The sequence below is a fragment of the Barbatula barbatula genome (genome assembly GCF_947034865.1).
Source record: "Barbatula barbatula genome assembly, chromosome: 12".
NCBI lineage: Eukaryota > Metazoa > Chordata > Actinopteri > Cypriniformes > Nemacheilidae > Barbatula > Barbatula barbatula.
The window spans coordinates 7,926,241-7,948,399 of record NC_136775.1 but is presented as its reverse complement, the minus strand read 5'-3'; the positions used below and the strand labels follow the sequence as shown (position 1 = coordinate 7,948,399).

Genomic DNA, 22,159 nt, shown 5'->3' with positions numbered 1-22,159 from the left:
CTCATTTTCTGGAGAAAAGTGCCTTCGTTTTTCTGGGGTTTATTTGTTGTAAAACCATAGAAACCATCAATTTACTTGGCCTCTCCACAATGACCAGTTTAACCATGTTATTTTTATTAAAATGCAAAAAACATGGTTACTACAATTTAATAATAATAAAATAATTTCCTCATTTAAAGGGTGTTCATTTCACTCTTTAGATGATGTTATTGTATTATATTAAGACGTGTTTTTGTGTTCATGTCTGTATTCTCCATTTAAAAAATCAAAATAAGCATTTGACATTAAAGTTTTTTATGTGTTGTGTGAATAACTGAGTCACACAAAATGTATGCGCTGTACTTTGTTTAACATTACCATATAATGTTTAAGTGCTGAGAAAATACTGAAAGGTCCATTTCGTTAAGTTTGTTAAAAGTAGATTTGTATGTAATGAAGGAAAAACAGGGGTGAAGCACATTAATCATTTCTTAATTTATTCCATTTCGTCTGCCACATAACTCTGATATGCAATAATCGTTTTTTTCATTATGGCTTTGATCAGCAACATTACTTAAAAATTGTCCCTTTATACTTAGTTTTCTTACACAAGATGTTTTCATGACACCTTTAAAAACTTAATTGAAAAGAAATATTAGTTTAGATATAGTATATATAGTGTAGTATATATATATATATATATATATATATATATATATATATATAGTTAGATCCGGAGGTCTGCTACAACGCCTGTCTGCGGATGAGAATATTAAAAAAAGTTTCTATTTAAGTGATATGTCTTTTTATTAGGCAAGTGACCACAATATGAAATGGCACATATCTTCATACTATCCTAAGGGCTCAAAAAAATGAAATAACATCACAGGTGTCCTTATTTACAAGTAAAAGATTTTAAATTAAATAGTATCGCTTTTGGGAAAAATACATTAATTAGAAAAGCAAGAAACGTACAAACTTATTTTTTGTCTTTTTTTAAGATGAGGTGTTAGTGTCAGCTCAATCGATTTTTTATCACTTCATGTCACGTTTTAATGAGTCCCTCCAGAAAGTCCTTCTCAACCATCTCCTCAATGTTCTGTCTTGTTCGGCTCCAGAATACTTTCTGGCTCTCCAATTTTCCGTCCTTGCCAGGGAACGGACCGTCTCTGGGAGTTGGGCTCTGGTACGATCCTGAGCGGCTGCTGCCCTTGCTGCTGAAAACTTGGCTGAGAAGATTGAAGAATGGGAGGAGCTGTTCCATGCTGCGGATCACATTGAGTGTAAGCAGGAGCTGTCCGGGATCCCAGGATAATGTGCGAGTGGAGCAATCCTCTTCTGGATTTTTCTAGAATAAATGCACATGTTCTCATGAGGTTAAAAGTGCATGCAAGGCTCAGCAGAGCATTCGGAAATCTACTGAATAGTGTTAGTGATCCTATGCTTATACTGTTGAATGTTGGAACCTTATCTTAATAAAAGTGATAAGAGCCTTTGTAACAGTAAAAAAGAAACAAGTTTTTCTAATAATTTTGAACATTTATGTCATGCTGACACCTAGTGGAGTACATGGAGCATCACACAAAACAAATGAACTTAGTTACCAATGCCAACAGCCACAATTCATTTATTCCAGGAGAGAAAGTGTCAAATAACGATGGGGGGTTGCCAAACACTCCATTTAAAACGAAACAGTTTTATTTTGCAAATGCATTTTTTATTTCTTTATGGAAAACTACTAAGTGTTCCTTTAAGTGTACAATTGTTTACAGGATCCTGTTTTGTGGTTGTGTTACCTTGGCCCTTTTTCTCAGAAGCTTCACCAATCTGACAACATAGGGCTTGAACTCTCTTTGATGTGTCCCCTGTCTTCGGACCTCCATACCAGAGTCATCTGATGCCTCAGGGATGAATGCCCACCGATACCTGTGGCAAAGTTAATTTCTTATCATTTCATTCAAATTAAGAAGGATACTGACATTTATTCAGATTGAAACTGAATGTTGGCACCCACATCTGGAACTGAGGCAGGCTTTCGGATGGTAGAGCGAGGGCTAGATCCAGCAGCTTACAGGCAGACAGGTAGAGGTTGAGCCAGCGCTGGCTGTTGTAGGAGGTAGAGAAGCCATTACCCCCTGAGTATGTCGTTTCTAGCCCTGCTACTGATGGGCCTGAGATTCTGAAAAGGATCAAATCCGTAGGAACTTAATAGAGTCACTCAAAATGTGTAAATATATTTTAGATTTTAATACACATATAAAATGAATGTGCATGTAGGAATAAATGAAGGTAAAACCTGGTGATGTCCTCATCTGCAGTGAGCTCCTGTTCCATGAGTAAGAACACCTGAACCTGAGAGAAGAAAAAAATGACACTTCTGTCATCTTGGAATCCACAAAGGTTTACCACAACGCTACATTATCCTCTTCTGTTATTCTAGAAGTAATTTCAAGATATGGCTGGAAATATGTGAAATATGTCATGTTCTCACCAGCTCAGTGATCATAGTGGGCCAGAGTGAGGTTAGGTGTTGAGGGGACATGCGGAGCAGCAGCACTCTGAAGAAGAGAAAGACCTGAGCATGGAGGATGGGGACTTGAGGAAGTCTCAGGCTCTCCACAAGACGCTCTGAAAACACATCAACGCATATTAAAAAGCCAGCATTATTTAAAATTAACAAATTCAATTTGATCCTATTGCTAGTTTTTGAACCTTGGATGTCCGGCAAGTATTTCTGATATTGGTCCACCTCACTGCTGTAGATGGTGAAGGCCAGTCTTTTTAGTAACATGGCTCTCTGCTCAAGCTCGGCATCTCGATTGGTGAAAAGACTCAGAGAGCTGCTCTGGGCCACGGCAACTCGTGCTGCATGCAGACACGCATTAACACAGAGAAACTCAAATATACCACAAACATTAACTCAACAATTATGGTCGAGCAAAAAGTTTGGAGTAGCTAGAGGAAGGGAAGACTCACTCATCAGGTCTCTAAATGTGGTTTTGTCATGAGTCATCAGGTGGTCTATGATTGCTCTCCAGCTGAAAAAGAGAGAGAAATGTGGTGAATAGAGTTCAAAACGCTGTTTTCCAAACACAATGAAGATGTGCTGCACATGATGACACTCACTGGCTAACACAAGAGGAGTCCATCTGGAAGAACGTATGGTCCATGAACAAGTCAAAGGCCTCTTTTTTCCAGGCTCTTCGGGTGTACTGATATCCACTGAGGCTGCTAAGCAGCTGTATGCATGCACGATAACTGGGAGCGTTGTGAGCGCTGGTGAAAGGAAGGAAACTCAGAATCACTTTCTAATATTTTCATCAATTGTCCAACTTCACCGGCTACATGTAAGTTCAATGTAAAATCCAAGTCAACTTAGGTTACTGTCACAAAACCACTGAAACGTCATGGCAGTAATTATTTTAATAAAAAAAATAATTTAGTAACTCAAATAAAATTATCATAATAAAGATTATAGTGCACAATACCTTGCACAAAGAATAATTTTGACATAGGAATAAATGTTTGTATTTTCTGTTGAAAATCTCAATACCATACATGTAATGTGTATGACATGTTGTAATTGAAAACAAAGTAAAAGATATTCTGTATTAAATAATTGGATGTCCACTTCCAAATGTCTACCATAATAAACAGATTTTTTTATTTTTCTCTTCTTTTTTTATATTTCTCACATACTGTGAACAGTATAATGTTGATGATTATTGCTGATAAATGAAGTTTTCCACATTTAAAAAGGTTACATTTGAAAATGTCTATAGAAGTGATGAATAAAATACTTTGTCATAAAAATGTCATTTAGGCATCATGGCTTCACTTTATTTGCAAACCATTAGTATATTCAGAGGGTTACGGTGATGAGATTTTTCAGGGTTTAGTTAGAAATTAATGGCTTTAAGCATGTCATGACCTGTTTTTAATGCCTAAAAAGTAAACTTGTTGATGCAAGTATTAATAAATAAAAATCACATCTGACATCTTTTAAACAGACAATTCCTGAGAATTATTTATTAATACTCTTTATTAATACTTTTATTTATTAATAAGCTCAGCATCTGAATAGCTTTGCATCTAAACACTAGAATTACTCATTATTAAAGAGGAAGTACCTATGGTTGCGCAGGTAGGGCACTACATAGTGCATGAGGTTGACCAACAGAGGGATCACCCTCTCCTTCTCATCACTGTAGAAAACCATATCTAATAGATGAGCCAGTACCTGAAAGAAAGCCAGATTTATTTAAGCATCCATGCAAACATAAGCACATTGATCTGAAGACAGAATTGCAACACACAAACATACCAGCACAAAAACAGTTGTGCAGGGTGCATGTGTTGCAGAAGTGATTTCAGTTCAACTTCAGCTTATTTGCAAATGTTACATTTGTGGTGCTTGATAACAATGCAACACTCCACTTTACTGAACATATCCAATAAAATACACAACTACCTTTCACAGTCTGAGGCATCAGAGCTGACAATTTTGTTGCATTAGTTGTACAGATGCAAAGTGCAAAATATTCTATGTTTACCTCTGCCAGAAATGTGAGGGCGTGCACGCTGTACACAGATGGAGTGAAGCTGGAAGCCTCCATCACTGTGAGCATTAGATCTGTAATGCACATACTGTTAGTAAGCGACTCCATACACACATGCACTTGGGCATGCCACACACAATAAATCACTGACCTTCTACATCAGCCTCCAGACTGGTACCTTCCACCATGATCTGAGGAGAAGGCTTGACCTCCAGGTTTCTTCTAAGCCATGTGGTCTGTTCTAAAGATGAGCCAGCAATCGTGCCAATGGCTTCGACGATCTTATGGGTCACATCCTGAGGAGTCACAGTTTTACGAATTAGTGTGGATGTCAAATTTGTGAGAGATAATGGTATTACTAATTTCACAGAATCATGCCAAAAATATAGTTTTTTAAATATGTGCAAAGTAATTGGTTTAGAACAGTTCACCTGAAGCTCTCGCTGGTCCTTCTTGCTCTCCAGGGTGGGATTCTTGAGGATGAACTCGTTTAGAACACTGGAGAAGAAATGTAATGCTTAATACAATCTCAATAGAGAAACAAAACAAAAAATGTACTTCAAAATAAAAAAACGACTGTAATAGATACCCAAGGATGAGGAACTGTCCAGGAGCAGGCAAGCTAAGCTGCACAGAGTCTTTCAGCAATGCCAAGAGTGATGGCCAGCTATCAACCAGACTAGACACTGGAATCCTACAGGACATGAAAGCGTCTTTACATTCAAATAGATATTAACATATATACATAATCTTTTTAAATATATACCCATATTATTAAAGATGGTCAAGAAACTCACCTCTGCACATAAGCATAAAAAAACTGAAGCATGCAGACTTCCAGGGAAAGGTGCTTCTGTGAAATAAAGAAATCCTAAAGTGAATCCTTCACATAAATATTCTTAAAATTTACAATTGTTTAATTAGTTCTCCTCCATGCTAATGGGAATCTAGCATAGTCGCTCCTATATTACTGCTTAACAATACCTTCTCTTTGGCAATGGCTGGTGGTTGTTTGAGCACCTCCTTCACAGTCTGGATCACGGTCTCAGTGCGCATGGCACTTACTGAACGAACGAGTTCTACAAGGAGAAGCTGGTCCTCACTAGCCGTCGGGATTACCTGAAATAAAGACACATACATTGGGATGTCATAATATGAAAATCTCCCTGTACGTTAATACTGCAGAAATAATAATAATACCACATAAAGTCCACGGTGCGATATTTATTGCTATATTTAAAATGAAAAATAATGACTTGGAAACATGCCATAAAAGAGGAAACATCCTCTTTTCTTTATCCTCTTATCATAACTGTTGTATAGAGCTATGAGTTATATAGTATGAAATGGGTCAAATTACCTAAAAATCCCTTTTATAAAATAAAATAATTGGAATAATAATTTTTTCTAACATTCTCTATGTGAGGCCCGGAAGACCTATTGTTTCATACATGTGACCGCAATAATATTGAGACAATTTTGCTATTGTGATAACACGATATTGATAATATTGTTAGATCCCTTCCCATACATTAGAAGCGAACAAACCATGTGGCTTTGGATTCTCAAAGTCAAATGATGCTGGTTATCATACCTTATTCCTGGAGAGAGTTTTTGCCTGCTTCCTTTCATTCCAAACATATGCAATAGCAGCCATGAAGTGAGCACCGTGATTCATTGAGATTGGCCCTAGCAGCTCAAGAATTTGCTGTCTGAGATTCTGTGAACAAACAGTGAAACTATTTTTAGTAAACACAGAACATGGCCTAAAGGCAGCACAGGTGTAACAACCAGAATAACTCTAGTCTTTCTGTAGCACCTTTGTGGATCCCAGGTTGATGTTAGAGGAGGAGCAGGCAGAGGCCGCAGCTGGCCTATCGGAACTGTCAACCAGATAAAGGACGCCCCACAGCAGGGTTACAGAGGACATGATGGTGTGCAAGATGGAGAGAATGCCTGCCCGGGCTTCTGCGAGATGCTTCTGATCGACATTTGCCTGAAGCTGAGATAACATCAAATTATTAAAAGTTCATATTTATAATGAATTATCGTTAGATAATATCTTAAACAAGCAAAGGATTTACAAAAGAAATTTGGTTGGGTTGACCAAGAGCCTGAAAACGTTAGGATTCAACATAACTGGCTGACTAGCTCCCTCACCTGGTGATATTGTGAAGTTGGGTCTAGCAGACAATAATGGATTATGGCTGTCATTCCTTCCAGTACAGTCAGAATAAGGTCAGGAGGAATGCACAGTGCCATCCACTGAGGCCTGTAAAAGTAAAAGTTTACCACACACACACATTTCTCTCAGAAAGAATTGTTTAAAACGTGCAAACTGCTCTAATTTCTTGAAACATGATTTTAAAAACCCATTGTTAGGACATTGTTAAAGGTATAGTTCACCCAAAAATGAAAAATCATTTTCTCATTCCAAACATTTATGACTTTCTTCTGCAGAACACAAAATAAGATATTTTGAAGAATGTTGGTAACCACTGGATCAACATGGGCTGCATTTGTATGGCCACATAACCAATGAGCATTTCTCAAATTATATATTTTTGTGTTCTATAGAAGAAAGAGTCATACACAGGTTTTGAGTGAGATGAGGTTGAATAAATAATCCCTGATTTTTTTGGGGGGGGTGAACTATTCCTTATTCCATTTGTGATTGTGCCATCTTGTGGATGTCAAAATATCACTGCATTACTACAAGCAAAATAATGACTTTTTGACTGTTTTGTGTGATGTTTTTCTTATAAATTAAATTAAAGTTTGTTCTTGCGGCACTGGTACATGAACCTGTTCTACACAGCACAAGTGGACCAGTACCTGGTGTCTATGAGGCCTGTCTCATAGCAGTATTGCTGTATGAGGTTGTCAAGGTTTTTGCACAGCTGTAGCGTAACAGATGCAACCACTCGCCGGAGCACTTTGCCCATGTAAGGCAGAGTGGTTGTGATGAGGCCGATCCATTGTGGGTGCATCTTGCAGGCGTGGTGCTGATGCAGGGCCCGGATTACTGCACACAGAAACATCCCTTGCGCCGTGATGGGCTGCCCGTGCAGGTACTGCAGGGAGGCCATCGGTTGTTGCGGGTTGACATGCTCTACCTCGCCTCCTATCAGCTCAAACCCAGCCCCGGGCCCATTAGCTACTCCAACAGACCCGGTTGACCCTGGAACTCCCTCTCCTACTTCATCTGCTGGGATCAGCACGCGGTGTTCTAACACCACCAGGCTCTGTAACAGGCGCAGGAGCTGCGACTGTATGGCGCTGCAATTGTCCAGCTGGTCCTCTGACAGATTTATGACACTGTCCTCAGATAGGCCCTCCTCAACCACCGCCACATTGGTGCCCCTTATGCGATGTTCATGCCACTTCTGCACACTAAAGATGGTGGAAAGCAAACAGTGTAGGACCACCTTCTGCACCTTGCATTTGGAAAGCACGTCACAAATGAAGCTCGCAAAGCCCTTGGCTGAGCCTCCGGTGACCTTGGAAAGTTCGCTGAAGAGAAGGGTTAACACTTCAACGCTGGTCAGCTGCATTGCATGGTTGCCAGCCAAGTCCTGTGATGTGGCAGCCACATGGGCCGAATAATAGCTCCGCAGAAAATAGAGGCAAAGCGAGATGATGATCTCTAAGAACATGGCACTTCGGAATGAGTGCGAGTGTGAGTCCTGCGGGATGGGGCAGTAGAAATCCTTGCCCATGACGGAGACTCGATGTCGTGCCAACAAGTTCTGCAGAAGAGAAAGATGTGGTGTGTGTGTGTTATTTATGCTAGTTGTGGAGATGGCACTCACAAATCCTGCCGGTGAAGTACGAAGCATGGCTGCAATGGCGGAGAGGGCATGAAGAGTACGAGAGGAATCATACAGTTGAAGATAGAGCAGAACATGCTGGTACAGAGGATGGATGTTAAACCGACCAGGTGACCCAGATGTACGAGATCCACCAGTCCCGCCTGTAGCGCTACCACTGGGAGAACCAATATCGCTCTCAATCTCAGACACTTCCCCCTCGCCACAGCTGTACCAGTTTTCCAAGTCCAGACTGTCCCCAAAGAAGATGCTTGGTGGCCGGCTCTTCTCTGCTTGGTTGGCCTTGCGCCTTTCTTCATCTTTCCTCTTAGCTTTTTTAATTTTGGGCTTGGCCCCTGGGGATTTATCCACCAGTCGCTCCATAATCTTGCCCTTTAGGCTGAGCTGTGTGCTGCTGTGGCTGCGCTTACGATGTGGGTCGTTGACCTGGAGGCTTTGCTCAGTAGTTCCATTAGCACCACTGTCCGGTAAGGTGACAATCCAAGGGGAGGAGCTATGGTGAGCGATAGCTTCCGGATGCTCCTCCTCACCAGAAGCATCAAGTGAGGTCACGGCCAGGAACTCTAAGGTACCTCCTGCAACCAGTTCTGGGAGCGTTCTGGGTTGGGTGTTGGAGAAGGAGGGCAGGTTGATGCATGGCCCAGTGGACATATCTGTGGAAGAGTTGGTGCTATCGGAGTCTGTCTGAAGCCAGGCCTCAGGAGATGATGGTGTCTCACCAGACCCCTTCTCGACCAATTCCACCACCCTGTCCAGTACCTCATCAAGTACAGCAGAAACCGCTTTGTGCAAGCAGTCTTCCTCCTGACAAAGTGCATGATCACATATATTAACAGTACTACCACTTCCCTCCATTTCATCAAAGCTGCCATTGTCAACAGTAGACGTCTGAGAGCGACTTGAATCTGAGCTCTGGGGCTCTTCTTGCTGATCCGGAGGTTGGTATTCACCACAGAGCTGCAAATTCTCGCTGCTTAAGCTCAAGAGTGAAAGACTGTCACTCAACGGGTTAACCGTCAGACTGAAGGGCTCCATATCATCCAATGGGAGGCCTCTGCCACACATTTGGCCACCTCTGTGGCTACTGATCTGGCCATAATCTGCAAAGGAGACAAGGCAATGTTCATTAACATATTTGTAGTGATAACAAATACAGCGATTACACAAATAAAGATTAAAAATCCATTTTAAATATTAGAAAGCCTCTTACTCTCATTGTGGCTCATATCCCTCATGTAAATGGGGTCAGAGGTCTCTTGTTCTGCCGGGTTGGGAAAGGTCTGTGCCAGGTGACGCTGTGCTTGAACACGCTGGATAGACACACGGTGGGTTTTAGGATGCAGGAGCAATAGCAGAAGAGGCTCAAGAACACGAGCAATGTCATGTCTTTGCAAAACCTGGTTCAGCCAGGCCCGGCCAACAGCACTCGCTGAGCCGTCCCAAAAACTGAGGCTGTCTAGCATGATAACAAGAGACCTAGGGTATGTAGAAAATGGGAAAGATGTTGAAAGACCAATAGACACTGTACTTCAAAAGTGATATTTGCATTAGCAGATTTTTTCAACTGTGGAACTGCTGTTACCTGTCAAAAGTGCGATTAAAAGGAGAGGACTTGGTTATGTTAAGATCTCTAGTCAGGTGCCAAAGAACAGAGAATTTTACATGTGCCTCCAAACGTATTCTCTAAAATACAAATAGGTGTCAGAAGATGCGAAAATATTTTTGTGTGTATACGTATGTGCACATGCATACACAACCAACCTTGTCCCGATGCATAAGCTGCTGGCTAATGACATCTTCACAGATGCTGGGGGAGGGAGCCAGGTTGTGAAGCTGGTAAAAGAGCTCCACACTACGTTTATGATGCTGGGGGGTCTCCTCACCTAACTGCTCCCATAATATTAGAGCCACATTCTACAGGAGAGAAGAAATATTGATCAAGATAACAAGAGAGACTAAACAAAACAAAGTGTGAAAAAAAGTAATCCAAACCTTAAAGAAATCAGTTTTCTCTCTAATGTACTTCAAGATGCCCGGTGTGAGTGGCGGTCGAATCACCACAGCAACACGCCCCTGGCTAGGACTCATTGGCTGGTCCGAATCTGGACTGGCCACTCGCTCAGCAGTCACCATAGCTACTGATTGTGTCAGTCCGACCAAATCCATAACAAGAGAGATAGCCACTGCCTTGATGCCGAAATCAGCAGCTGAACAGCATGCATCCATCAGAGTTTGAAGCCACAGTGCAGGCTGAACACTCTCACCTGTTGAAGAAGCATCGGGAGAATACAAATATTCAACATTTAGAAAGAGATGCATGAGTGTGGGAAACACAGTCTGTACTTATTTCTAGACTGGGAAGAAAATTTGCCAAACTCTACAGAACATTGCTATGTTTAGTTTCTAAGTGTTTATTCTTGTTAAGCGCTAACAAAAAGTTTTTTGGAGGGTACTCATTACTATAAAGTTTATTGTGATCAACTTTTTTTTAATTTCTCATAAAATGTGATGCTATTGTAATCTTTTACCTGCCTGCTCTTCTCTACTAGGTGAGGACTTCAGGTTGCCCTCAGCGATGTACACTGGAAAACTAGAGCACTCCAGAAACAGCTGGCAGGCAGCAGTGAATGCAGCCAGACACTCCTTTTGCTGAGAAGACACTTGCTCTTCAAAATCATCATTCCTTCTTTTACCAGCTACCACAGTAAGAGTGTCCAAGTCAGCACTGAAGATCTTCCCTGCCTCCGGGTGAACTCCGGGGGTGATGTAAAGCTTCACCAAGAGAGAAAGAAACTTCTGGAAATGCTCAAGGCAGCACTGCATCACTGGTTTGTTCTGGGTTTTAAGGGGGTGGGCAGAACTACCGAGCCCAGATTTGGGTTCAGGTTTGGGAGGGATAGGTGCATCTTCAGGGCTGATTGCATTCTCAGGGTGCTGTTTGATATCAGCGGAGTCTCCGCATTCCCCCTGGTACTGGATGAAATCAGTGAATCCACTCTCAGATGATCTGCTGCTTAAAGGGTTCTCACCATCCTCGAATACATCAGGAACTTCTAGGGTGATTGGTAGGGTCTGAACAAGATGGGAAAGCATGAAAAAGGTTTTTCATTTATTTGAATAAGGGCCACACAATCAAAAACACAGTTTTAGCAATCTTATCACTTAATCTCAAATGAAAGCTTTTCTGTCATCCTGTGGATCTGTTACAAAAAAACACTCAGAATTCCACAACTCGGTGCTTCCAGTCACAGAACACTTAGCCGGACTCAGGTGGTAAGCACTCCGCATGAGCCCCAAAGGGGGAAACAGTTAAGCTTAAAGGGCTGGAAACTATTTTCACCTGAATGGAAATGACAGACTCTCGGGCCTCAGAGGCCACACTTGGCTCCCGCTAGAGAGAAGTTACTCAGCTGTGCATGAACCATCCAGGGAGTCTGGCATCATTTCTATACCACTACAGTAGAGATACATCTACTCCCAAAGCCAGTCAGTTAGCAAGCAGGCCATTCCACACAAGCCCTCAAAACTTCTGTGGGGTCTAATGAGTGCGGACCCTGAACAGGGAGTCTGGGACTGAAGGCATGTACAGAGGGAGATGACACCATAAAGCAGAAGGATGGTTGTTTCTAGGCCAGCCACATTGGCTTGTCTTTAACAGACTAATACCGAAGGGACACTGCATTCAGTGACTCAACAGTTGAAAGACATTTTAAGTTGACAAAGAACTGTTGATATTGGCAGTAAGATAAAGTGAACACAAAGTCAAGTTAATGCTTAATATACACTTCACGTTTCCAATGTGGAATGCCTAAACAAACTGTATAAAGAACAACAGTAGACATGAGAGTGAAGATTTGCTTTTGTATCCTAAAAAGGCACTACACACTGATGCCAACATATGTATGTGGATTGTATCGAAGCATTTAAAATCAAAATAGACTTTTATCAGTAACCAAGAACCGAACATGTGATTGATATTTTACATACAAAAAGTAAGGGCTCACCCTTTTCTCCTCTTTGTCTCTAGCTGAAGGGGTAGTAGCTGTTTGGGATGATCCAGAGGGCAACGTGAGGGGTGACACCAATGGGGGCTGAACCTTGCTGAGGATCTTTGAGCAGAGGCGAAGACAGTAGGTGAGCTCTCTGAGACCCAGAGTCTGCAGATGAGTGGTAAGAGCAGAAACCATCCGCAGGAGCAACTGAGGTAAATGCTCTGTCTGGATCTCTATATACGTCTCCTAGAGACCGACAGAGATAGAGAGTGACAGACACATGAGAGAAGAGCACAGGCTTATATTTGAGCTAGCCAGAGGTCCATCTCTGAAGCACAGTCGGTAGTAACTCAAACATCATGAGTGGCGGTGAAACTCTCAAGCATAAATTTAAATATTGAACCATTTGGACTTCAATGTGTGAGGTAAAAAGGGGATGCAAGTGTAAAAGGCTTAAGATCTTTTACAACTAGTGAGCAATTTGGCAAATGTAGATCACATGCAAGATTATAGTTTTTCAGCAACATCCACAGATAAACTTAACATTTGGTTTGATACCAATTATATTTGATCATTTTCAATGAATTTTTATTATACTACTAATAAACATAATACATATAATTAAAGTATAATATTAATTTAATCAAAATTTTAACAACATGGTATTTGAGAATTTTAGATAGTACAGATATTTATATTTTATTTAATGATGTCCAACAGTACGATGTCCTAGAAAAGATCATGGATGTTTCTGGAAAGGTTGCCAAACCCAGGTGGAGTGTAGTGAGGTGAAAAGACAAGAAAGAGCAGTACTGTACCTGGCAGATAACCCTCATGCTTCTAGTAGGCTTTGAGGAAGAAAAAGAAAGACCAGAGATTTTCAACAGACAGAAGCAAGTAGAGCAGACGCCAGAAAACACACTTTAGGAAACTTTTGGAAATCTTTTTTTCAAGACACAAGTGCTAGAGAACCTCTCCTAGATCAGGATGTGAAGATCTGAAACACTCTTCCAAACATTAGCACACGCATACAGATTCTGTGCACATGCTAAAATGCTTGGATACCTTCCAATATAAACTAAACAGTTAAAAGAAACGTTTATCCAAAAATATAGCAGCTGCAGTTCAGGTTGGACAACAATAACCTCAAACGGCACGACACTGATGACATACTGTGTGTTTTGTGACACAATGGAAATAATGTGGAAGAAATACCAGTGAGTGCGTTTACATGTACAAAATAAACGGATATCTTTAAAAAAATCAGCTTATAAAAGAAACCTGTTTTTATATGTTTACATGCATATCAATAAACCGGCTACGCAGAAAACCGTGTAACCAGTAGTTTGAGACTTGCCATGTTTCTTGCGTGCAGTGACGTCACAGATAGTCCGACTAGTAAATAAAAATGCTGCGCGAAATCGTTCAGAAGCTGTATTTTTAAATCTCTTATCATGTCCGCAGTACATGCATACAGTATGCAACAATGGGTTTTCATTTTGCCATTTTTACATAAACTACTGGATTCAAGAGCGGACTTATATGCATTATTTTACTGTTACTTCCATTTGAGACTTTAACTATTAGAATGACAGACATGGGAACAAACAAAACCGGTAAAGGCGTTTACATGCAATGCTAAATCTAAGTAAAGGGAAAAGAAACGACCTCTGCTGATAAAAGAATGATATTTGTGTGTTCTTGCTTTAAGAAAGTCGTTTTCGTAAGATGGGAGGGCATCCAAATTAAAGAGGATGTTCACCCAAAAATCTACTTTGTGTGATTTTTTACTCACCCAAATTTCGTTAAACATGTTTAGAGAACTTCTTCGAAAGTATTCACAAATCATATTTAGGTGACATCCAAGAGATTTCCAGGCCTCCTCATAGACATCATGGTCTCAGTTTTTGCCACGGTCCAGAAAAGTAATTAAGACATCGCTAAATTGGTCCATACGCGCATAGTTGCTCAGTAGAATTGTTTTTAAGTGACGAGAATGCTTTTTGTGCGAAAAACAAACCAAAATACAGACTTTAATCAATATATTCTCCTTGAATAAACATACACGTCTTGTCAGTGTATGGCACGTTGTTCACCAAAGCACTTCGTCGTCTTCTTCTTCTTGGAGGGGAGTACTTGTGAGTCAGAGTTCCGGCGTCCAATAGGGCCAAAAACTGACATCATGATGTCTATGAGGACGCCTGGAAATCTCTCGTATGTCACCTAAATATCTTAATTTGTGCTCCGAAGATGCCGGAAGTTCTCTAAACATGTTTAATGTCCTGCAGGTGAGTAAAATTAAATCACACAAAGTTGATTTTTGGGTGAACTTCCCCTTTTATAGGCAGACACGAGAATATTTATATATTTCTAGTTTTATTACCTAACACATATAAGTGAAGCCAAAGGATACCAACCAATGAAACAATGTCCAATAGGAAGTCCACAAGCTCACAGAACTCAACCAATGAGCGTGCCAACATCTCAGAGCTCACAGTGTGGGCTGGGACATGACTGCTCTGAGTCCATCTAAAAGGAGAAAGGAACGTTACTCAAGAACAAAACCACCTGGTTTAAAAACCAACAAAAAAATTATCCATTTAACACACCTGCAGCACTCCTCAAACCAGCATGCAATGTAATCCCACATGTAATAGGGCTCAAAGGAGTTAAACAAAAGGTTGGCTGTTTTAATGAGTTCTGCCGTCCTTTTGTTTTCTCTAAGCTTGCTGAAAAAACAACAAAACAGACAAAAGTTACAACTTTTCAAGTAAACTGTGTAATTCAATCCACCAAAATTAGTGAATACAATATATAGTTCAGACCTGCTAAGCTGAGTTTGGTCTTTGCTAAAGGGGTTCTGGTTCTGAAGGTCCAACTCAGCACGGCATTGAGTGTGCAGGGTGCGAAACACTTCAATGAGAACATCCTCTAAGATCGCTGGGCCTAAAAGGACAAAAACATTTAAAGTGAAAGATTCACTCTTGGCACGAATTTGAGCAAATATCCCCAAAACTGGGACAATGTCTTGTAGGTATTTTGTAGCTTTACCAAGCTCAGGCTTGTCGAGTAAGCTGATGAGAATGCGAAATGGCTTTAAGTCGTGCATCAGGATGCTCTCCTCCTCCCCTCCTCTGGCCTTTCCCTGCAGAATCCCCACCATGGCCTACAAGCACAGTCACATTGTATCAATCTACTTCAGCTTTAGAGATGGACAAAACTACTGCAAAATGAACTAGATGATTGCCCTAGTCATGTCTAAAATAAAACAGATCAGATGCACTTCTTAGATTCTATAGACGATTATGATGTTTTGTTCTGCGTTCATGTACTTGAATTGTGTATGTTTTTGCATCACATTTTAAACCTCTCCGAGAAGCTGCATCTCTAAAATTATCTTTAAAGCACCACTGCAACCAACCCAAAAACCCCAAAACGTTTGTAATTTATGATTATCGACATCTTGTTTACAGAATGTAACTTTTTTATTTATATTTATAGGACTTTATATATCCGCAGAACTATTAAGAGACCATTGCAAATGTTTATTAAATCAGCATTTCTAGATGTCCAGTGTCTGTTGAATATGCAAATAGAAAATAAATGCAAATAGAAACAATATTTTTATTTGAAATTTAGTAGAAATTTTGGATCAGGTTATTCATTGTGCAATGTGCACTATCCCTGAAATGAAAAGTTTGACTCTCCATTATACCACAAATATATGTGTGTAACTGTATGATCAAGCGCTTCTGAGATTCCACACCTCGACTATCGCATGGCCGCACATGCAGAGAAACAGAAGGTCCCTGCGGTAAGCCACTTCCCAAACAAGCGAGAATCAACAATGGCCCAAACCAGATGGCAAGCAATCAAACAAATTCCCCCTTCAATAAAATAAAGAGACAAATGCCAACAGTCCTCCAAAGCGTAACCCCAGGTGTATCGTGACATTTTAAACACAGGTCCATTAAATGCTCTGTCTGGGCCTGTTTTGGGACTAGTGTCTCACTGCAAGCCAAGCCACGCATACAGACCACATTCAGAGAATTGAAGACTTTATGAGATGCACCTGTGTGTCAGAACAGACTAAACGAAATGAAAATTGTGTCTGAAAGTTATCAGGGTCCTGTGTATTCCTCAGAACAACAAAAAAGTATTCCTTTGAAGACACCAATGAGATAATTTTGGATGACCCTAACTGCTCTTTTGATGTATCAGAGCCCTCTACATTGCAAACTTTTAATTCCCTGATTTGTTTCTGCCCACTGCATTCTGAAACTCCTTATTTTGTAATAAGAACAAATATACGAGATTGCACAAAGTGAACCATTTGGCATACCTGAACGAGCATGTCCTTTGAGTAAGTGTTAAAATAGTGTGTGACGTGTTCTTCTGGATTACTAAGTCGGGTGCTGCGAGGGCCTGTTTTCACACCGTTGTTTTCAAAACCTAAAACCCCATGTAAAGACAAAACAGGAAATTTTAATAAACAGTTTTATTGACTCACAGGTACATAGAGATGCAAGAAAAGGAACAAGGAAGCATTATGTAAATGTAATAACCGGCTACTTGTAGTTCCTGTCGTATAAGTATTCTTTACACTCATACTTACCAGTGAATATCCACAGCATAGGGGTGGCAAGTATGAAACAAAATGAAGTCAACCAACCAAACAGTTAACAAACATGACACTATGAATATATTTGCTTGTTGACATGCACTTATAAACATAACTGCTGGTTGGTTAATGCCATTTCAACATATCTTTAAATGTGCATCTTATAAAACAATGTTCTATGTACAATGCAAGAAATGAAAGAGAAAGTAGAAAGTTATAAAAAGCCATATCCCTGACAATAAGGAACAAAGAAAAAAGAAAGCCATATGAGAGGGATTTGTGAGGTGCATGTCTCACCCAGCAGCCAAGCATAAAGCCTACGGTTCAAAGACATATCTCTCCTCAGGACCACATGAAGTGCGGCTGACAGAATCCTGATCATATCTGAACGTGTTGCCTAAAATAACCAGACAGTTATTTAATCAGACATTGCACTTTTATTCTGTGTAACAGGGGTCGACAACTATTGGCACACTGAAAGGAAATCAACGGCACGCCAAGCACGTGCAGTTGAATGTTATATACAATTTTATGTTTTTTTGTTTAAAAAATGTTTAAGCCCAGTTCAAGTTCCTATGATATACTTTACAAGTATCAATCCTTATAATCAATTTAAGTTATAGTTGTCAGTATAGTAGCGCTCATGCAGTTGGCGCACAGCCAGGTGCTGATCGAGGAAATGGTGCCGCACAGTGTTTTAAAGAGGTAGGTCTGTATGCACTCAAAGTTGTAACCCATTACCAACTTTACTTTGAAACTAAACACAAGAAGATGACTGATATAAGGGGCGTGGTGCGGCTCCACAAAATCTGCCTGTAAAAGATGTTTTAAACACGCAGACCAAGAGCTTGGAAAAGCATCCCGACCTGTTCAAGATTTTAAAGAACAGGTATGTGCTTGACAATATTATTAGCCTTCAAATATACTGTAAAGAGGGTCGCACAGGAGACGCAATGCCCCACGGTGCATCCCATCTAGAACAGCTCACAGGTAACTTATGGCACACCAGACAAGTACATACTGTATGCACAAGCTCAAGTTCAAAGTTTAAACTTGATATTTTTATTCAACAATAAGTGGTATTTGAACGTTATTCAATCAATAGGCTTAACATCATGTTGGTAAATCCATTATTGTTGTTCTGTTTCTGCTATTAACGTGGTAGAATTGAATAATAAATAAGGCTTTATTGTATACTTTTTTGTTTTTTGCATAAATATATCTTCCAGTCTCTATGATGAAGTTTATTTCTACAAAAAAGAAGATGATTTTGACAAATTACATGTATTTATGTGCGTGGCGCTCTGTGGTGCGGGCAGGGTTTTGAGCAGAGTTCAGAGATGTAGTGGACCGCCGCCACCAGACACCACATGGCGCAGCTGGTGTGTGTACCGTCACAGAATACAATAAGGTTTTATTTGTTAACATTAGTTAACTACATTTTACAAGTGATTACCAAGAAACACAATAAACGGCACACCGTGTCAAAAAGGTTGCCGACCACTGCTGTATAAGAAGCTTTCTATAAAATACAGCATTTCTAGATGTATTGTGGCCATTCCAGTCCAGTGTCTGTTGAATTTCAACAAATTCAAACCTAAGGAGTGACAAAGTCATCCGACAGCAATGTGAAAGACTGACAAGACACATGAAAACTGTGATAAAAATCGATTTTATCGCAAAAATTAATTATTTACAACTTTTCCTAAATACACGTACAAATATGACTTGCTTAAAACCGAATATGTCATTGTTTTCTTTGAAGTATTATTTGCAGGATTAGTTTAGTTAAGTTAACTGAGGTTAGGTTCATTATCTTTTGATCTGTTTCTCCTGTTTTTATTTACTTCAAATAGAAACAATATTTTTATTGGAAATCTGGTAGAAATATTGTTAGTAGTTCACAGAATGAAACAAACATTTTACCTAAAAACATATCTATAAATAGTCAATTCAGAAAAGTTGAAAATAAGTCTCTTAATTTTTTCCACTATATTATAGTGTATAGTATCTTTGTGACGGAAAACAACTTACAACACCATATATACAAATAACATCACTGAAAACATAAAAATGTAAAAACCTTAAAGTGAAAGAAATATTCAAGTGAAAATAGTTTAGTGGGCCGTTTAGAGGGATTTAAGTGAATGCTGTGTATGGTGTTACCTGGCTCATATGAAAAGGAAAGCAGAACAGAATGAGGTCCAAGGTGCTTCTTTGCACTAACACACTGGAGTCTTGAACGGACGTGCTAACTGCCTCCACCTGGTGAAAATTATTAGATTATTTCCTGGATAGAAACATGTTTTTGAATTTCTACTAATTTTACACGTAAAATTGTTTTTTTTTTGCTTAAGTCAATGATCTGTGTACCATCAGTTCAATGTCACTGCCGATGATGTAAAGCTGATCCTCCATGGACAGTTTACGGTTGAGGTGCAGGAGGACGAAAGAGACTCCAGGCAAGCGTACAGCAGGGCTGGTCAGAATACTGCCCCATAGGGCACTGTAGAAGGCCGGCTGTTCTACAGCTGCTGCCACTTTTTCCAGAAGGTTATTGGTCCTTTTCACAAGAGATAAAATTAGATTTAAAGCTTTGCACCATTGATTGTGTATAATCAAGAACATGTAACTATTAGTAAAAATGTATTCTCAATTATTAATTATATTAATAGCAATTTTACCTGTCATAGTACTCTGAGCCCTCCTCCAGACCAGGCAGTACACCGGTCAGGAGCCCCTGCAACCCTGGTTTGAGAGTCTTCCCCAAGGGCAGGTAGTAAGTCTCATACAACCCAAGCAATACCGGCTTTACAGACATAGCAGCATTGGATAGCAAAGGAAAGAGCCCAGAACTGAGGAGTAGGGTGAAACGTTATGCATTAGCCAATAAAATACATTGTAGCAGTAAAATTATGATAAAATATCAATTTTACACAACTTCTACCTATAAAGAAAAAGATCTTTCGCCAGGCGCTTTGGTCCAATGATCTTGAAGATGATCTCGTAAGTCTCCAGGGCCTTGCGGTGAACCCCGCTGGGCAGCGCCGGGTGGAGGCATTGGGCCAGACGCTTCCCAATTGTCAGTTTCTTGGGCACAACCTGGTATTTGCCATTGTTTTGCAATACCTGTAACAATATACAGAATACAACATCACCTACTGCCACCTGCTTACCTTTGTATGCAAGTGACTATAGGGATTAGGAAAACACCTTATTGAGCTTTCCGAGCGCTGAAATCAGATCGGCCCATTCGCTTGAGTACTCAAAGTTTTTTAGGGCCTTATCTACAGCTGCCACATAGTTTCTGTACTTCGAGTCACCAAGGAGTTCCAACTCCTCTGCATTCATCGTCCTAAACAAAGGGACTAAAAGCCGATTCCGATATCACGCATGAACATCACACCTTAAATGAAGAAAAACAGAGAACAATGCACAAAGGTTAAGCTCAATTAAAAAGAGAGTATTCAAATAAGTAAAGCAACAATGAAGATCATGTGACCGATTACGAAATGACTATACAGTATGTGAGCTCACACCCAAATTCAACCTTAAGCTTGACTGCACGGTACACGTTTCCACTCTAGCAAACACACTGTGGGCCTTCAGTGGCCTAACAAAGCAGGAGACAGTGCGGGAGGCTGTTGAATTATTAACATGCGAGACTGAATGTAAGCGAGACACCTTAAGCTATCACCCAAAGCCAAAAATCTACAAAAACACCTAAAAAGGACTGGCTGAGGAAAAATAAATACAGCTGGATTTGAAATTTTACTGCAGTCCAATTCACAGTCTCTAATCATTTGTTATTATTGGGACGGCAATATATTAAATCATGCTTCAGGATTTGCTGTGACAGACCATTATCCCTTTGGAAAAGTAACAATAGTTTTATTATAGTAAATGTGTAATAACAATGAAATACTAATTAGATAACCATTTGTATCACCAAAGATCTACCACACACTCATGGGAAACGTTTGTTTTTTTGTGGTGAGACCATAGTAAATTTGTGGTTATTGGCGTTTTACGAAGATTAAGTTAACCGTGGTTACTTTTTTGTCTTGGAACTCATTCCACTAAAGCAAAACATTTTACTGAACCACAAATACCAACAGGAACAAAGCAAAACCAAAATTATACATAGTAAAAAGCAGTATAGCTGAGAGCTTTGTAGTCTTCCGTTTTTCTAATAAAATGAAATAAAATAAACATACAATACAATAACAAACAGTGCATTCGTCAGCTTTTTGCAATTGCCATTGTGATTCCCATGATCTGATGTAAACAAGGGACCATTATGTGATGGCAGGCCCATCTGATGTCCTCAGCAGCAGTTAGTTGTGACCACTATGCATTAATGGTTCATAGCCTCTAAACATCGCGACTATACGATAAAAAACCTTCACATCGAAAAATAATCAAATGTCATGAGCACAGGCTAACCTGCTAACGTTAGGCTCCGGTATGTTGGCTATAAACAGTTATCGTCTCCGGTCAATTGCTGCTTACCGTTGTCAGTCGTGCGGTGACTTGCGCTATAAGGTCTGAGCTTTGGTGGGCTGCCTGTATGTGTTTGTCTAAGGTGGATGGATGAATAGATGTATGGACAGGTTGTGAGTGATGTACGGACACAGACGTCGGTGGAAACGGTGACAGACAGCAATAAAAATGGTTCCAGCAATAAAAACGACTTCTGGACAATGCTGGCGAGATTACATATTTGCTTTCAATAAAGCCATCTTGTATACCCAAGCGTTGGAGTTAACATCAGTCCGAGCTGGCGATATACGCTGCGGATGGCTCCATTTTTGATGAAAGTCGTTGACAGGTGAGATGCTGTGCTCTGCGCATGCGTTGAACAAAAAATACGTCACCGTTTCATAATAAAAGCTGCTCCTTTGTTTCCGTATAATTTTGCGCAGAAACGGATACTGTTGCAACCTTTCTAATAAACATCTACTACTACTTCTAGCACACGATAATGTTCACTGTTTAGGCTGAACTGTGTAGTTGTAAAGTGTGTGGCTTGTTCAATAATAATTTACGTAAATGATTTTACGACGCTGTGCCAATACACAACGGAAACAACTACACCCAACGTTGTGCAATTCTATTTTACTAACCTTATTTCGATTGACGTTAGTTCATCCCGACAGCGTTTTAAGACGCTGGCTG

The 22,159-nt window shown here is 40.1% G+C and overlaps 1 protein-coding gene across 2 annotated transcripts; it reads right to left on the bottom strand.

The window, feature by feature from the left end:
• Window positions 1-451: 451 nt before the first annotated feature.
• Window positions 452-21,844, bottom strand: dop1a (DOP1 leucine zipper like protein A). Of its 2 annotated transcripts, XM_079470228.1 has the most exons (38): window positions 21,494-21,844; window positions 20,195-20,387; window positions 19,929-20,110; window positions 19,666-19,836; window positions 19,355-19,544; window positions 19,148-19,246; window positions 17,279-17,378; window positions 16,703-16,812; window positions 15,412-15,526; window positions 15,186-15,306; window positions 14,970-15,089; window positions 14,778-14,889; window positions 13,179-13,208; window positions 12,373-12,606; window positions 10,897-11,440; window positions 10,361-10,632; window positions 10,130-10,282; window positions 9,951-10,051; window positions 9,579-9,844; window positions 7,374-9,468; window positions 6,699-6,810; window positions 6,358-6,540; window positions 6,133-6,258; window positions 5,523-5,657; window positions 5,336-5,391; window positions 5,128-5,232; window positions 4,970-5,036; window positions 4,690-4,834; window positions 4,533-4,612; window positions 4,110-4,219; window positions 3,106-3,255; window positions 2,956-3,017; window positions 2,692-2,844; window positions 2,471-2,607; window positions 2,276-2,331; window positions 1,994-2,158; window positions 1,776-1,905; window positions 452-1,327 (listed from the first exon to the last, which is right to left on the bottom strand). In XM_079470228.1, the coding sequence occupies exons 2-38, from the start codon at window positions 20,330-20,332 to the stop codon at window positions 1,025-1,027; spliced, it is 7,428 nt and encodes a 2,475-aa protein (XP_079326354.1). In that variant the 5' UTR covers window positions 20,333-20,387; window positions 21,494-21,844; the 3' UTR covers window positions 452-1,024. The 2 variants fall into 2 exon arrangements, with proteins under 2 accessions (XP_079326354.1, XP_079326355.1); XM_079470229.1 differs by lacking the exon at window positions 13,179-13,208.
• Between the last annotated feature and the right edge of the window lie 315 nt (window positions 21,845-22,159).

What these genes read in the sequence shown, in the direction of transcription:
- dop1a (XM_079470228.1), bottom strand. Translation starts at nt 20,332, where the DNA reads ATGAATGCAGAGGAGTTGGAACTCCTTGGTGACTCGAAGTACAGAAAC. An exon ending in GCAGTGACATTGAACTGATG is followed by an intron (nt 19,247 to 19,354) that starts GTACACAGATCA and finishes AATTTTCACCAG; the next exon opens with GTGGAGGCAGTTAGCACGTC. An exon ending in ACTCGACAAGCCTGAGCTTG is followed by an intron (nt 15,307 to 15,411) that starts GTAAAGCTACAA and finishes TTGTCCTTTTAG; the next exon opens with GCCCAGCGATCTTAGAGGAT.